Source organism: Schistocerca gregaria, chromosome 9, assembly GCF_023897955.1.
Source record: "Schistocerca gregaria isolate iqSchGreg1 chromosome 9, iqSchGreg1.2, whole genome shotgun sequence".
Lineage (NCBI taxonomy): Eukaryota > Metazoa > Arthropoda > Insecta > Orthoptera > Acrididae > Schistocerca > Schistocerca gregaria.
The window spans coordinates 164,954,501-164,967,859 of NC_064928.1; the positions used below are offsets into that span (position 1 = coordinate 164,954,501).

The window sequence follows — 13,359 nt, forward strand, 5'->3', positions numbered from 1 at the left end:
TAGTGATACAGTCAGAAATGAAGCACGGCAATTGACAAGATTTTTTAATCCAAGATGACTAATTTCTGTGCAGAATGTAATGCACAAAAGAAGTGTCTGCAAAGATGAAAAATTTTAGCTAAATTCTCGTTCAGAACATCTATCATACACAGTATATTATTTGGTTCTTGTTGATCATTATCAAAGAAAGCAGCAGTGTAACAACAAATAGCAGTCTCTTGCCATTGTTTCGCTAATGAGACAATTGCTCTCGTTTTTTTATCGTAAGCGGCGGTAGTGCGCACAAAAGCAAGCCATGCCGCAGTTGGTAGGTTGTGGGCGGTTAAGAGTTTTGTGTGTGTGTGTGTGTGTGTGTGTGTGTGTGTGTGTGTGTGTGTTCGATTGGGGTGGCTGACGAAGTGTGCAGCACCGAAACACAGGTGTAGGTGTTTGATGTTTTGGTATCGTCTCTTGTGGTTGATTTAAGTAACTTACAGGAAGTATCCGATTCCATTGTTTTAGTTGTAGATGCATTTTGGTATCGTGAGCTGTTGTTGACCTATACAGGTCAAGGGGAGTGTCCAATTCCTATGTATGTCATCGTAGGTTTTGGAATAGTCAGTTGTAACTGACCTATATGGTGTTTTAGTTTATGAAGATTATGCAAATTATCACAGCTAAATTACAAGTAACAAGAATTTAACGGTAAAAATAAACTTTTGTTTTAGTCACACAACACATATTAATACATTTGGCTACACAAGTATATTATGTTGCCCATCAACAACCACAAAACATGTATATTCAACAGAGTCTAGTGCACTCTGCACATTGTATTTTATGCGCCACCATGCTCGCTAGTTCACATATCCCCAACACTCCCCCTTGAACAAATATTTTTCAGATACTCAACACTATACACCCCAGGTTAAACCAGAATGTTTCACCAGCTTCTGAAATTTGCCCTTACTGAGGAGGAGGAGAAAGAATAGCATTTAACGGCCCGTCGACGAGGTCATTAGAGACGGAGCGCAAGCTCGGGTGAGGGAAGGAAATCGGCCATGCCCTTTCAAAGGAACCATGCCGGCATTTGCCTGAAGTGATTTAGGGAAATCACAGAAAACCTAAATCAGGATGGCCGGAGATGGGATTGAACCGCCGTCCTCCCGAATGCAAGTCCAGAGTGCTAACCACTGTGCCACCTCGCTCGGTCCTTGTCCTTACTGAGAGGCATGGTTAGGAGATCAGATAACATTTCTTCTGTGCATATATAACTGAGGATTATATTTCCCTATTCCACGTGACATCTTACAAAGTGATGTCTTATATCAATATGTTTGGATCTTACACTGGTGACATTTTTTCAAGTTTAATAGCTCCCATATTGTCACAAACATACTACAGTTGGTTTTAATGTTGGATGAGATTCTATTTCACTCATCACTGATCCAAAGAGCTGCTTCGATAGTGGAGGACAAGGCCATATATTCAGCTTCGACAGTACTCAAAGCAACAGTTCTTCGGCTCTTACATGACCATGATATCAATCCTCCCATTAGTCTAAAACAACTGCCAGTGGTTGAGTGTTTGCTTTCCAGCTCATTTCCCCAGTCTGTATCACTGTATCCTTCCAAATTTACATTTCCAGTTTTAGAATATTTTAAATTATACTCAACAATTACATTTAAATATCTAAATATTCTCTTGACTGCCATCCAGTACTTTACTCTTGGATCACTGCAAAACTTGCTTACTGCATTTGTGGCAAATGCAATGTCTGGTCTGGCAGTCTGTGCCAAGTCCAGTAGACTTCCTACAACTTTCACATAGGGTGCACTTTCCTTACATTTCATATCATCAGTCATTAGCAGTTTTGCATTATTTTCCATAGGAGCAGAAATAGGTTTACAATTTTCCACATTGAACATTTCTAAGATTTTCATTGTGTACAGGGATTGATCAAGCCATAACTCTTCTCTGTTGGCACTGCTTAGAATCTTCATGCCTAAGTATTGATTAATTTCCCCTAAATCATGCATATGAAATTATGACTGTAACTGCTTTTTAAGTCCAGCTGGCTTTCACTATTGGTTAAAATAATAAAAATCATCTACCCATATGGCCATGATTGCAATTTCTTCATTTCTCCTTTTATGATATATACTTGGATATGTCTTGACTGTAATATGCTTAGTTTTATCAAAGTTTTATGCAAACATTTATTCCAGCAATGGCCACTTTGCTTTAATCCATATATACCTTTCTTCAAACGCCATATTCTTTTTCCCTTGATAAGGTCGCTTAACTTCATCAGGTGGAATCACATATATTTTCTCTTCCAGCCTTCCATTCACGTAGGCTGTTTTCACATTTGATGAATTAATAAGTCTTCCCTTACTGCAAGAGCTAAAAGGTATCTCAATGATGATTACTTCACCACTGGTGAGAAAGTTTCATTGTAATCTATTTCTTCTTTCGGGCATATCCTTTAACTACCAATACTACATCTCTACTACTTATTATCTTCTTATTCACAGGATTACTAAATCTGTAGCCTTTTGAATCCTCACAGTAGCCAACAAAGATATATTTGAGATTTTGCACCCCATTTTCCTCTCAATTGTTTTGGAATCTGAACCATGGCTTCACATCCAAAGATTTAAGTGCTTTAGACCCAATTTCTTCCCAGTCCATACTTAATAAGGTGTCTATGTTTCACAGCTTTGGTAGATGATCTGTTAATTAAATACACTGCTGTCGACACAGCCTCGGCCCGAAAACACTTACGTAGCTCAGCATCGCTTAATATACTTCTTGCCTTTTCTACAATGGTTGTTGGCTCGTTCTGCAACTCCATTCTGAGGAGGACTATAGTGAATGGTAGTCTGATGCCTAATACCCATTCCACTCAACTGTTCCTTAAACCATCTGTTTACATATAGGATCCATTGTCAGATCTAATAATTTTAATTTTCTTCCCAGTCTGTCTTTTGACCATTTTGCAATAAACAACAAATACATCATTCACTTGGTCCTTGCTACTTATAAAATAATCATACATGTATCTAGAAAGATCATCTATGAATGTCAGGAAACAGAAGCTACCTCCTAGGGATTTATTCTCCATAGGTCCAAAGAGGTCTGAGTGTACGAGTTGCAAAGACTTCAGTAGATCTGCTCTGGCTCAATTTAAATGGCAATCTAGCCTGCTTCCCTTGCAAACACACCTCACAGTGGACATTATTCATTCCACAATTTTCCATCCCAGTTGCCATATTCTTCAGTAAAGTCATACTTTTCTTATTCAAATGTCCGAGTCTCCTGTGCCACAAGAAACCTTTTGCAGCATAAACAGAGTGATTTCCTGTTTCAGCAGTATTTTGATCTGTATTTACTTTATAAATACCCCTTACATTACTTGCAGAAGCTACAATATCACCACAAGAGTCTCCAATACTCTTCTTTATTATTTTGCTTACTGACAACAAATTAGTTTCAATATTCTTTACATGATGTACAGCATGAGCAGTAATAATTTCCTTTTCCCCATTCACAAGCAAATTAAGATCCACTTTTCCTGCGAGTTCACACCTTAACTTAGATCCGTCAACTGTGGAAATTCCAATGTGCACAGATGTTCCTGAATCTAGGAACCATTCTGCACGATCTTCACTCACTTCATTAAAAGAGTAAAAAACAGAAAATGCCTTACCTTTATGGGTAGTCTTTCTCTCAGGACTATTCGAATTAACATGCTTCTTTTCTTTTATACATAACTTTTCGTCACACTGCAAAGCAATATGTCCAATTTTCGGGCATCTGAAACATATTGGCTTTTTTTCTTGTTGTACTTAGAGAATAATGCCGACACTGTTTCCTTTTATGAAGCATTAGAATTTGGTTCATTCTTCATGTACTGTAAAATCTTTACTTTAACACTATCCCCTGTAATGGGTATTCCCTAACTTTCCAAACCCATAATCATTGGCCAATATTTCTCTGGTAATCCAACTAACAAAGTTCCAATACATTCATCCGCAGTTTCAAAACCAATATTCCTCAGATGATTGGAGATTCACATATTCATCCACACTTTTACAATTATTCAATCTTGTGGTTATCAGCTCACAAAGTAATCCTACTTTTCTGATTAAACCACCATCTTCAAATGTGTTTTCAGTTTGTCCCATACCTCTTTTCCTGATGTAGCCATTTCTATGTGAACATAATTCACTGGATCAATCAAAAGGCTTAGTTTCGATTTCACCTTCCGATCCTTAGAAGCAAAACTTGATTCCATAGGTTCCAATTTATCGTTTACGACATTCCATGAGTCATCCAAGTGCAAATACGCCTCAACAGCAAATTTCCAGGTTGCTTAATTTTCACACCCTGATAGCCGCTCTATTTGTGGTATCTGTGTTGTACTCATTTTACAGTTATTTTTCTTCTTCATATAGTGTACACAATCCTACTTTATATGAGCTTCTGTGCACCTTTTGTGCAAATATGCGTAAACTTAAAGCATATTATTTTACTTTAATCCAGTAACTGGGCCCGTAACCTGTTGCAGTATATGTAGATTAACGCAGCTAAATGACAAGTAACAACTATTTAAGGGGCAAAATAAACTTTTGCTTTATTTGCACAACACATATTAATACATTTGGCTACGCAAATATATTAAGTTGCCCATCAACAAACATGGAACTTGCACATTCAGCAGTCTGTACATCATATCTTGCGCGCCACTATGCACGCTGGAATGTGTTTGTTCACATATCCTGATTCCTATGTATGTCATCAGGTTTTTGTATCGTCAGTTGTAATGGACCTATATGGGCCATGAGAAGTGTCTGATTCCCATGTGTTTTGGTCAGTAGTAGTTGACTCATACAGGTCAAGGGAAGTGTCCGATTTCAGTTTTTTTGTTGGCTTTGTGGTCTGAATATAATTTTTGGGTGTTGCTGGTTTTTATTTTGTGATATCGACAATTGCACTTGAGCTATGTATGTGAAGGGAAGCGACCGATTCCTGTGGATATTGTGAGTGTAGTGGAACATGGGAATTTTGTGTCATTTTTATGTCGCCATTTTGCGCAATTTGGGGTCCTGGTGCGTGCCTTTAAGTGTTTATATTTAGTTTGTCCCCAACCAAAAAGCCCCAATTTCTCAAGCTGATCCCATTAGTTTGCTTATATTTTTGGAGGGAGATGTGTTTGTTGCTTTTATATATATATTTTCGTGTTTGTTGCCATGTTTACATAAAGACATCATAGGCACCATATATGAGGCATTGAGAGTGGTAATTTTCGCCAAATTGGTGACATCATGAATCAAAGCATACTGGTGGAATCTTAGACTTCTGTAATCACTACTACTCTTAGCAATGACAAGAAACTGCAAGAAAGTTTTACATACAATATGTGTAGTGATGCAGTATCATGCTTATAGGCTACTGTATTATAGCTGCTGCTATGTGTACACTTAGGCTTTGTGTACAGTAACCTACTAAGGAATGGCATCGAGGGGTAATTATCTGACAAAAACATGATTTTCGCTATAATTATGGTACCTGTTCTTTTTTAATAAGCATGTTTTCTGTGATATTCCCACATAAGCAAACATCTCGAAAAAATTTCACACAGTATCCTACAGAAAATTGAAACAGATGTGAACCTTTAATACATAAATAGTATTTCAGAACAATGTATGTTTCAAAACTCTGTAGAGCTCTCTGTGATATTTATGACGGTGGTGTAGAGTTGTTTCACATCATAATTTCACATTTACTGTATATAGCCATCAACATCTATGCTTTCCTAACTTCTTAAACAATCCCACATCAACCTCTGATGATTTTTTTTTGTTTTGGATGGAATTATGCAGAAACTGGTCTTCTCATACTGTACGTAGGCCTACATTCTGATCGTCTTTTACACTAAGTCACTCCATTTTGTCTTTTAGGAAATAATAAATTATGTAAACTGTGAATGGGTCATTTGTGACATTTCTTCTAACTTCTTGTATGGGCCCTATTTTCTTCTTCACTGTTAAATCATATCATTTGTTAAAGCTTTGCCATTGGTCATTTCCTGGTCTGTTATTAGTAAACAAAGTAAAAATGTTATTTTGATGCACATATTTATACAGTGATTTTCACTTCTTTTGTTAGTTCAAATCCTCATTTCATCATACATTTCATTTTCTAGAATGGGCTAATTGTGTTCCTTCCAGTAGTGTCACCACCTTGTCCTTTGACATAAAGAAGTAAACCATTCTTTAGTCATTCTCAGTAGCTTATTCCTGAGTGGATTTACTTTTCTGCTGTATTTTCATGACCTTTAGAACAAAGACGGATACTTTTTGATGAAAATAAATCAAGCTTATCTTATACGATCACTAACATAATAATCCATCTGAAAAACATTAAAACCCTAGTTTTTCAAAATTTCGTTGCCCCAGTAATGTCTAGAAATGTTATTTTTTGTTTGATGCTTGCTAATAATTCTGTAGATAATTTTGGTGCTGCTGATGCAACCGATTATTCCAAATTTATTTATCTGAAAACTATGCAAGCATACTCCACTCATGCCGGCAATTTTGTAATACGGTCACTACAACACGAATTAGTGTTACACGGTGTTAAAAATTTTGTGCTGTATACATACTCAGCTGTACAGTTCAGTGATACACTGGAAGCACATACCCATTTGCACAAATGAATTACACTAAATTTCTTCTTGATGACAGTCATCTCTCTAAAGTTAATACAAACGATGTAGATGGAAAAAAAGAGATGTGTAGAAACTATGTTCAAGTTACTTGGGAGACGTACTTTCATTTATCGTAACTTTTAAACAATAGTTATTGACACAGAAACAAAATTTTCCGTTTTGCGAATTCATTAATTTGTTGCTAACGTAATGACATTGTTTTGCTCCTTTTTCCTTCACAATAACAGAGTCACACCTAACGAGATTCAGTGAGCCCAGCTGCCATGTCACAAAGTTTTAGTTCACACGATTCAACTCTATAACCGAATTTATTTATTAAGGCTATTAAAAATAGTTTAATTAACACTCTAGCGGAATAAATACTTACCATTCTGACACAACCGATGAGGACCCTGTTCCAATCCTGCACACCAATCTCGTGCAGATGCTCCCTCGCAACCGCTGCCCTGCGACATAGACGCGACAGATAACTGATTCTCGTTGCCATAGTTGGATTAAATGGTGTTTAACGCTGATTTGAGGAAGGACAAAGATATGCCGAGGTCAGCAGGTCACCAGCAGCAGACAGCCTTAACCGGTTTGTTGCAAGTATTCGGCGATAGAGGGCAGTTGAAACACACGGCGTCCAAAGTTGTATAGCACTGGAGACTTTCCAGTGTGGTCTACCAAGTGGGAAACTCTCTGAAGGGAATGAAAGATGTGAATGAATAACGTAAACAGATTAAAGAGAACTAACTACAAAAATACATTTATTTGTCATCGTTCATACGCGTAATGGGCGATAAAAGCATGTGCCACTTTCCTTGTCCCTGGCACATTCACATATTATGGAATTCAGCACCAGCCTTTTCTGTCTACTCACAAATTACACTGTGTATTTCAAATTTATTTGTATATAAAAAATTCGAGTCCGTCAGCGTAATATAATAAAACTATAGTGTTATAGCTAGCTTACTACGAATGCTTCCCTTTAGAAATGTGTTATTCAATTGTTCTTCCTTTTCCTGTGACGTTTGTTACGAGATCGGAATTGCAATGAGAAAAATAACAACTTGATCTGAAGTCAGAGTTATCAAGAAGGAAACAAAACATAAGATTAACGTAAACATATCAAATAAAGGCTAATAATGAGTGACAGAGCTCTGCTGAAAAGACAAGGTGGTTTCTGGTACTCACCTACAGGACTGGCATAGCGTTGCCGAGATAAGGTATGTACTGTTAAATCAAGTCCTTTAAATGTGAGTGCCACAGCGATAAGCCGTCTTATCAGCCGAAGAATAGATGTAAATTTTTTCATCCCATCGGTCCCCCCTCCCCCACCAGCGCGAGATAATACGCAAGCTCATGTGTTACATGCTACAATGTGTGTTCGCGGTCAGTTGACTGTTTCTAAAATATCGGCGACATTTTGCAGGTATGAAAGACAAGTTACTTCTGTACATAATTCGAGTGTGTATAAATACGACAGCCGTGTTCTAACGCAGTGTACAGATCGAAGTGGAGGAAAAATGGAACGTGATTTTCAATGCAACGCTGTAACTCGTGTGTCGGCTTTTGGGCATGACTGATGCGTTAGATTACGTGTATTATATCTATTGGCTCCATGCTTGATACAGATCAATTTTGATTCCGTGCTCAGAAGAGTTTGCGGTCGCATGGGAATTTAATTTGACACCCATGTATAACATGTTACATTTTAATTTTCCCAGACCGGCTAGGAACTTGTGAGAAGCACATGCTCTGTTTGAAGCAACAATTCGAAATTATACATTATATTAATTGAAATATGATGATAGAAATACTCAGTCCTTAGATGTATATAGCGCAAGATTTGCATTAAATCAAAAACATCAGTGACAGTGATAAATTATTTATTTACAGGTTGCAGTCAAGGTGCCATGGCTTCTAAAAGCTCTCATCATTACAGAAGCCTTCTTTATTGACATGCGAATGACAGGAACGTTTTGTCTTGGTTGACAGTAGCTGACTTTAGTATGTTTATTGAGAGATTTAAGCAAGTACTTGAAATGGAGAACTTAAGGTAAGATAATATTAGTTGTGTATTCCTCTTACAGCACTGGACATGTTGATACATATTATTTGTTTAAACATGTTGCATAAGTAAATTGTCATTGCTTGAAAATGTAGGTATATAGAGCAAGTAGTGAGGACAGGATAATACAAATGCCAGAAATGTTAAATGAATAACTGAACTTTTGACTTGTGCATTCCAGCTGTACACCTATTTAGTTTAATATGGGCCCAATAATTTATTTGTACATGAATGATATTGCAGTGATGTAGATTGTCAGCTTAATCCAAGGAAAATGTGAGTCATTCAAACAAATATGTACAAATAGACATGTTTAATGAGGAGAGGAAAAGTAGTGGCGAATGTGACATTTTTTAAATGCTCTGCATTAATGATAAAAATAGGTGATCACATTGTGTAACACGTGGATTTCATGATAAACATATCAAAGAAATGTAGTTCAGTTAATGTTAAAGGTTGTACTTACTGTAACACATATTGATTGAAGGATTTCAGCTAACAATCACTTATTATGGGTCTTCTTAAATGCATTTCAAGAGTTTTCATTGTGTTTTCGGTCATTTTAATTATCAGTAGGCTTTAGGTAGCCGATTATAATTAATTGATAATATGTAAAGTTGTGTGAGGGGGTGTTAAACATTCCGGTACAAAGTATTCATTGAAATAGGAAAAACATTGATAGTTTGCAGCTACACTTTGAAACTACTCTTTCAGTGAGTAAACTGTATGTCTTGTAATAGGCCTAACTCGAGGTCCATGACCTCACATATTAAGTTTTGACAGAGTTAAATAATTGACACTATTGTGTTGTAGTGCACTGTGACCTTACCATGGCTTTTGGTTGTCTGCACTGTAATCTTATATCCTACTTAGGAATGTAAAATGCTCTGACATTAATGGTAACTTACATGCCTCAATGCATTCTTATCTCCCGTCCTATTAAGTTTGCTGCATTGCATATGGCATTGGAAGAATTTTGAGGAGATCAGATAAAACAAAAAGCGAAATCAAAATTCAAAGTAAATTCGTTTGGATAAAAGTATTCTGTTTTAAGACTTTAAGAATAGAAATTAAAGATGACATGTAAGAATTACTATGTTGATGTGTGAACATAGAGAACAAGCCAAGCTTATAATTAGCTTGCTACCTACAGCTTGGAATGTGATTGAAATAACTGCTCTCTGGACAAGTATTTAGATTAATAAATAAATAAATGATGTAAATGCACAGATAGAATCTTGTCTCTTCTATTTTAAACCTGTTTATTGAAGAAAAATATCAGCAATGCCATTACTATTCTCTTTTAAAATGAAGAATTACGGGAGCTGCTGAATGGAATGGCATTCTACTGTGCACAAAATATGGTTTGAAAGTAAACTAGAAGAATTCGAAGTATTGAAGAGGGGCAGAAATGAGATAATCAGAACTGGGGACTTCATAATAGACTCAGTGCAGAAATTCTTCTGCACAGAAAGGAACGTAATAATCAGACAAATCAATAGGGATATTGGAAGCAGACTAGTGTAGGCATTAGAGCACAGCATTTTACAGAAGTGAATTGAGGACTGGGAGGGAACCCAGAAAAGAAGAGTGCGAGTGTTTCAAATAAGATGTTTCAGAAGGATGTTGAAAGTTGAGTTGTCTGATAAGAAATCAAGAAGTTATTTATGGAATTTGCAAGGAAAGGAACATGTGGAATAAATTTACTGTGGGAAGGCACAAGCTGATAGGACATGTGTTAAGGTATTGAAGTATAACTTCCATGGCTCTGAGTGAAGGAAACTGTAGAAGGGCAAAAATTTGAGGGCAAGCAGAAATTGGAATATTCGTGACAAATAATTGAGGGTGTTAAATGGAAGTGCTCCTCAGAGTCGAGGGACACGAAAGGGAAGCAGTGGTTGGGAAGGGAGTGAGACAGGGTTGTAGGCTCTCCCCGATGTTATTCAGTCTGTATATTGAGCAAGCAGTAAAGGAAACAAAAGACAAATTCGGAGCAAGTATTAAAATCCATGGAGAAGAAATAAAAACTTTGAGGTTCGCCGATGACATTGTAATTCCGTCAGAGACAGCAAAGGGCCTGGAAGAGCAGTTGAACAGAATGGACAGTGTCTTGAGAGGAGGATATAAGATGAACATCAATAAAAGCAAAACGAGGATAATGGAATGTAGTCGAATTAAGTCGGGTGATGCTGTGGGAATTAGATTAGGAAATGAGACACTTAAAGTAGTAAAGGAGTTTTGCTATTTGGGGAGCAACATAACTGATGATGGTCGAAGTAGAGAGGATATAAAATGTAGACTGGCAATGGCAAGGAAAGCGTTTCTGAAGAATAGAAATTTGTTAACATCGTGTATTGATTTAAGTGTAAGGAAGTCGTTTCTGAAAGTATTTGTATGGAGTGTAACCATGTATGGAAGTGAACATGGACGATAAATAGTTTGGACAAGAAGAGAATAGAAGCTTTCGAAATGTGGTGCTACAGAAGAATGCTGAAGATAAGGTGGATAGATTACGTAACTAATGAGGAGGTATTGAATAGGATGGGGAGAAGAGAAGTTTGTGGCACAACTTGACTAGAAGAAGGGATCGGTTGGTAGGACATGTTTTGAGGCATCAAGGGATCACAAATTTAGCATTGGAGGGCACCGTGGAGCGTAAAAATCGTAGAGGGAGACCAAGAAATGAATACACTAAGCAGATTCAGAAGGATGTAGGTTGCAGTAGGTACTGGGAGATGAAGAAGCTTGCACAGGATAGAGTAGCATGGAGAGCTGCATCAAACCAGTCTCAGGACTGAAGATGACAAAACAACAACTCTGAGAGGGAGAGGTTTGCACAGGAGAAGAAGAAGAAGAAGAAGACAGATGACCAATAAAATTCAGTCATCATAAACAAAATCATTTACATCCTGGACTCTGCTAAGTTAATGAAGTAAGCAAAATTCTGAAGTGGCTTTATCACAATACACCTTAAACTAGAAATCTTTTTTGATTGACAACTAATCCTCCTTTCTAGTCCTTTATCTGATAAGTAATTTAATATTGTATGTTTATAAAAGAGATAGGAACAGCATTTCAACAGCTTTGTTCCTTCACTCATCTTTCAAACTATGTATTACTCTGGCAGCCAGACAGTGGTCATGTATGTGTGAGCTGTGTATGTGTGCATGTTTGTTGTGTATTTTGGAAGATTATCTTCTGACCAAAAGCGTGCATGTTTAGTAGTCTCTTTTTGTTGTGCCTGTCTGTGACTTGCCATCTCTGCTGTAAGGTGAGTAGCAATCTATCCTTTTCATAATACTGCCTTATTCCATTCTGGATTTTTAGGTTTTTCATTGTTTTATTTATCGATTAGCAGTTTAAAGAAATTAAGGGAAGATAAAGATAGAAATTGATTTTTCCCAGTGTGAAAAGGTCTTTGTTGTTTTCTTCCTGTCAGAATTCTCTGTCCCTGCTCCCCTTTGTTCAGTCCACCTCCATAAGTTCCTACCTTTTCGATAAAAAAGAAATCTGGCACTAGAAATGTACTTTCAACATCAGTATTTTTGCATACCCCCTCTTGTGGCAAATCATTGAGTGTCCAGGTTGGAATTTCAGCAGTGTTATGAAATGATAGATCACAACTCACCGTAAAGATGACACAGTGTGTTGTAGACGGGCACAACAAAAAGACTGTTTCCCATCAAGCTTTCAGCCAAAGCCTTCTCCAAAAAGTAAAACACACGCACATTTACACAAGGAAGCACATTCACGCACAAATGACCACTGTCTCTGGCCGATGTGTGCACGAGGTTTTTTTGCTTTTGTGATTTTCTTTTCTGGAGAAGGCTTTGGCCGGAAGTTCAATGCTTAACAGTCCTTTTGTTTTCCTATGTGCAATTCGATGTATCTCCTTACAGTGAGTAGCAATCTATCCTGTCATAATAGTGTTAAATTATTAGTTGTGGTAGGTTTGCTGTGCTCCTCTCATGCTCACACCTTCCACTGCATCCTACATAACAAGATGGCGTAAGACAATCCCTGACAGTTTGCAGCACTGTTGCCAGCTTTCAACTGCAAAGCACTAACAGCTGCAGGCAAAAATGTTACACATCTACTGAGCTGTGACAATACTGAGCATTACCATAGAGACATTTACAAAATCATATTATGTTATTGGTTGAGGTAGGCCCACAAAGCTGCCATACTCATTCCACTACAGCTGTCAGAGATCAACTTACGCCAACCCAATTATAGAGATCCACTCACTAATCAAATCACTGCATAAGGAAAGTGCAGCTGTGGTACAAAGATTAGTTGAGTTTCACCAATACGAACATTATCGTGTAAATGTTTTGCTAATAGACATTTTAGCACAGGTTTGTACAGGGGGACAATTACTGAACTATATGAAAAAATGTTAATTAGTTACAAGCTACAGTGTGCACACACTTTATTCAGTATGTAAACATAACTACAGATATTCGGATTTAGGTTATGACATGTTCAACATGCATGCCATGATTGGCGATGATGTGGAGCAGACAAATAGCAAAATTCTGCATGACCCCCTGAAGTGTCCATGACCTCTGGCGAATGGCTGTTTTCAGCT

General features: G+C 37.3%; 2 protein-coding genes across 3 annotated transcripts in view; one reads left to right on the forward strand and one right to left on the reverse strand.

Moving 5' to 3' along the window:
• LOC126292253 (fumarate hydratase, mitochondrial-like) overlaps positions 1–8,020 on the reverse strand; it is a 73,042-nt gene extending 65,022 nt beyond the window's left edge. Inside the window, exons 1-2 of the mRNA XM_049986150.1 lie at positions 7,892–8,020; positions 7,083–7,396 (exon numbers count right to left, since the gene is read on the reverse strand). Of these exons, the coding sequence (XP_049842107.1) occupies positions 7,083–7,202 (120 nt within the window). The 5' untranslated portion in view covers positions 7,203–7,396; positions 7,892–8,020. The remainder of the gene's footprint in view (positions 1–7,082; positions 7,397–7,891) is intronic.
• Positions 7,443–13,359, forward strand: part of LOC126292254 (acyl-CoA:lysophosphatidylglycerol acyltransferase 1-like) — a 65,139-nt gene continuing 59,222 nt past the window's right edge. Inside the window, exons 1-2 of one of the 2 annotated variants that reach the window (XM_049986151.1) lie at positions 7,443–7,923; positions 8,597–8,756. In XM_049986151.1, the coding sequence (XP_049842108.1) occupies positions 8,710–8,756 (47 nt within the window). In that variant the 5' untranslated portion in view covers positions 7,443–7,923; positions 8,597–8,709. Of the gene's footprint in view, positions 7,924–8,041; positions 8,130–8,596; positions 8,757–13,359 lie in introns of those variants that run through there. The other variant, XM_049986152.1, reaches the window with a different exon arrangement.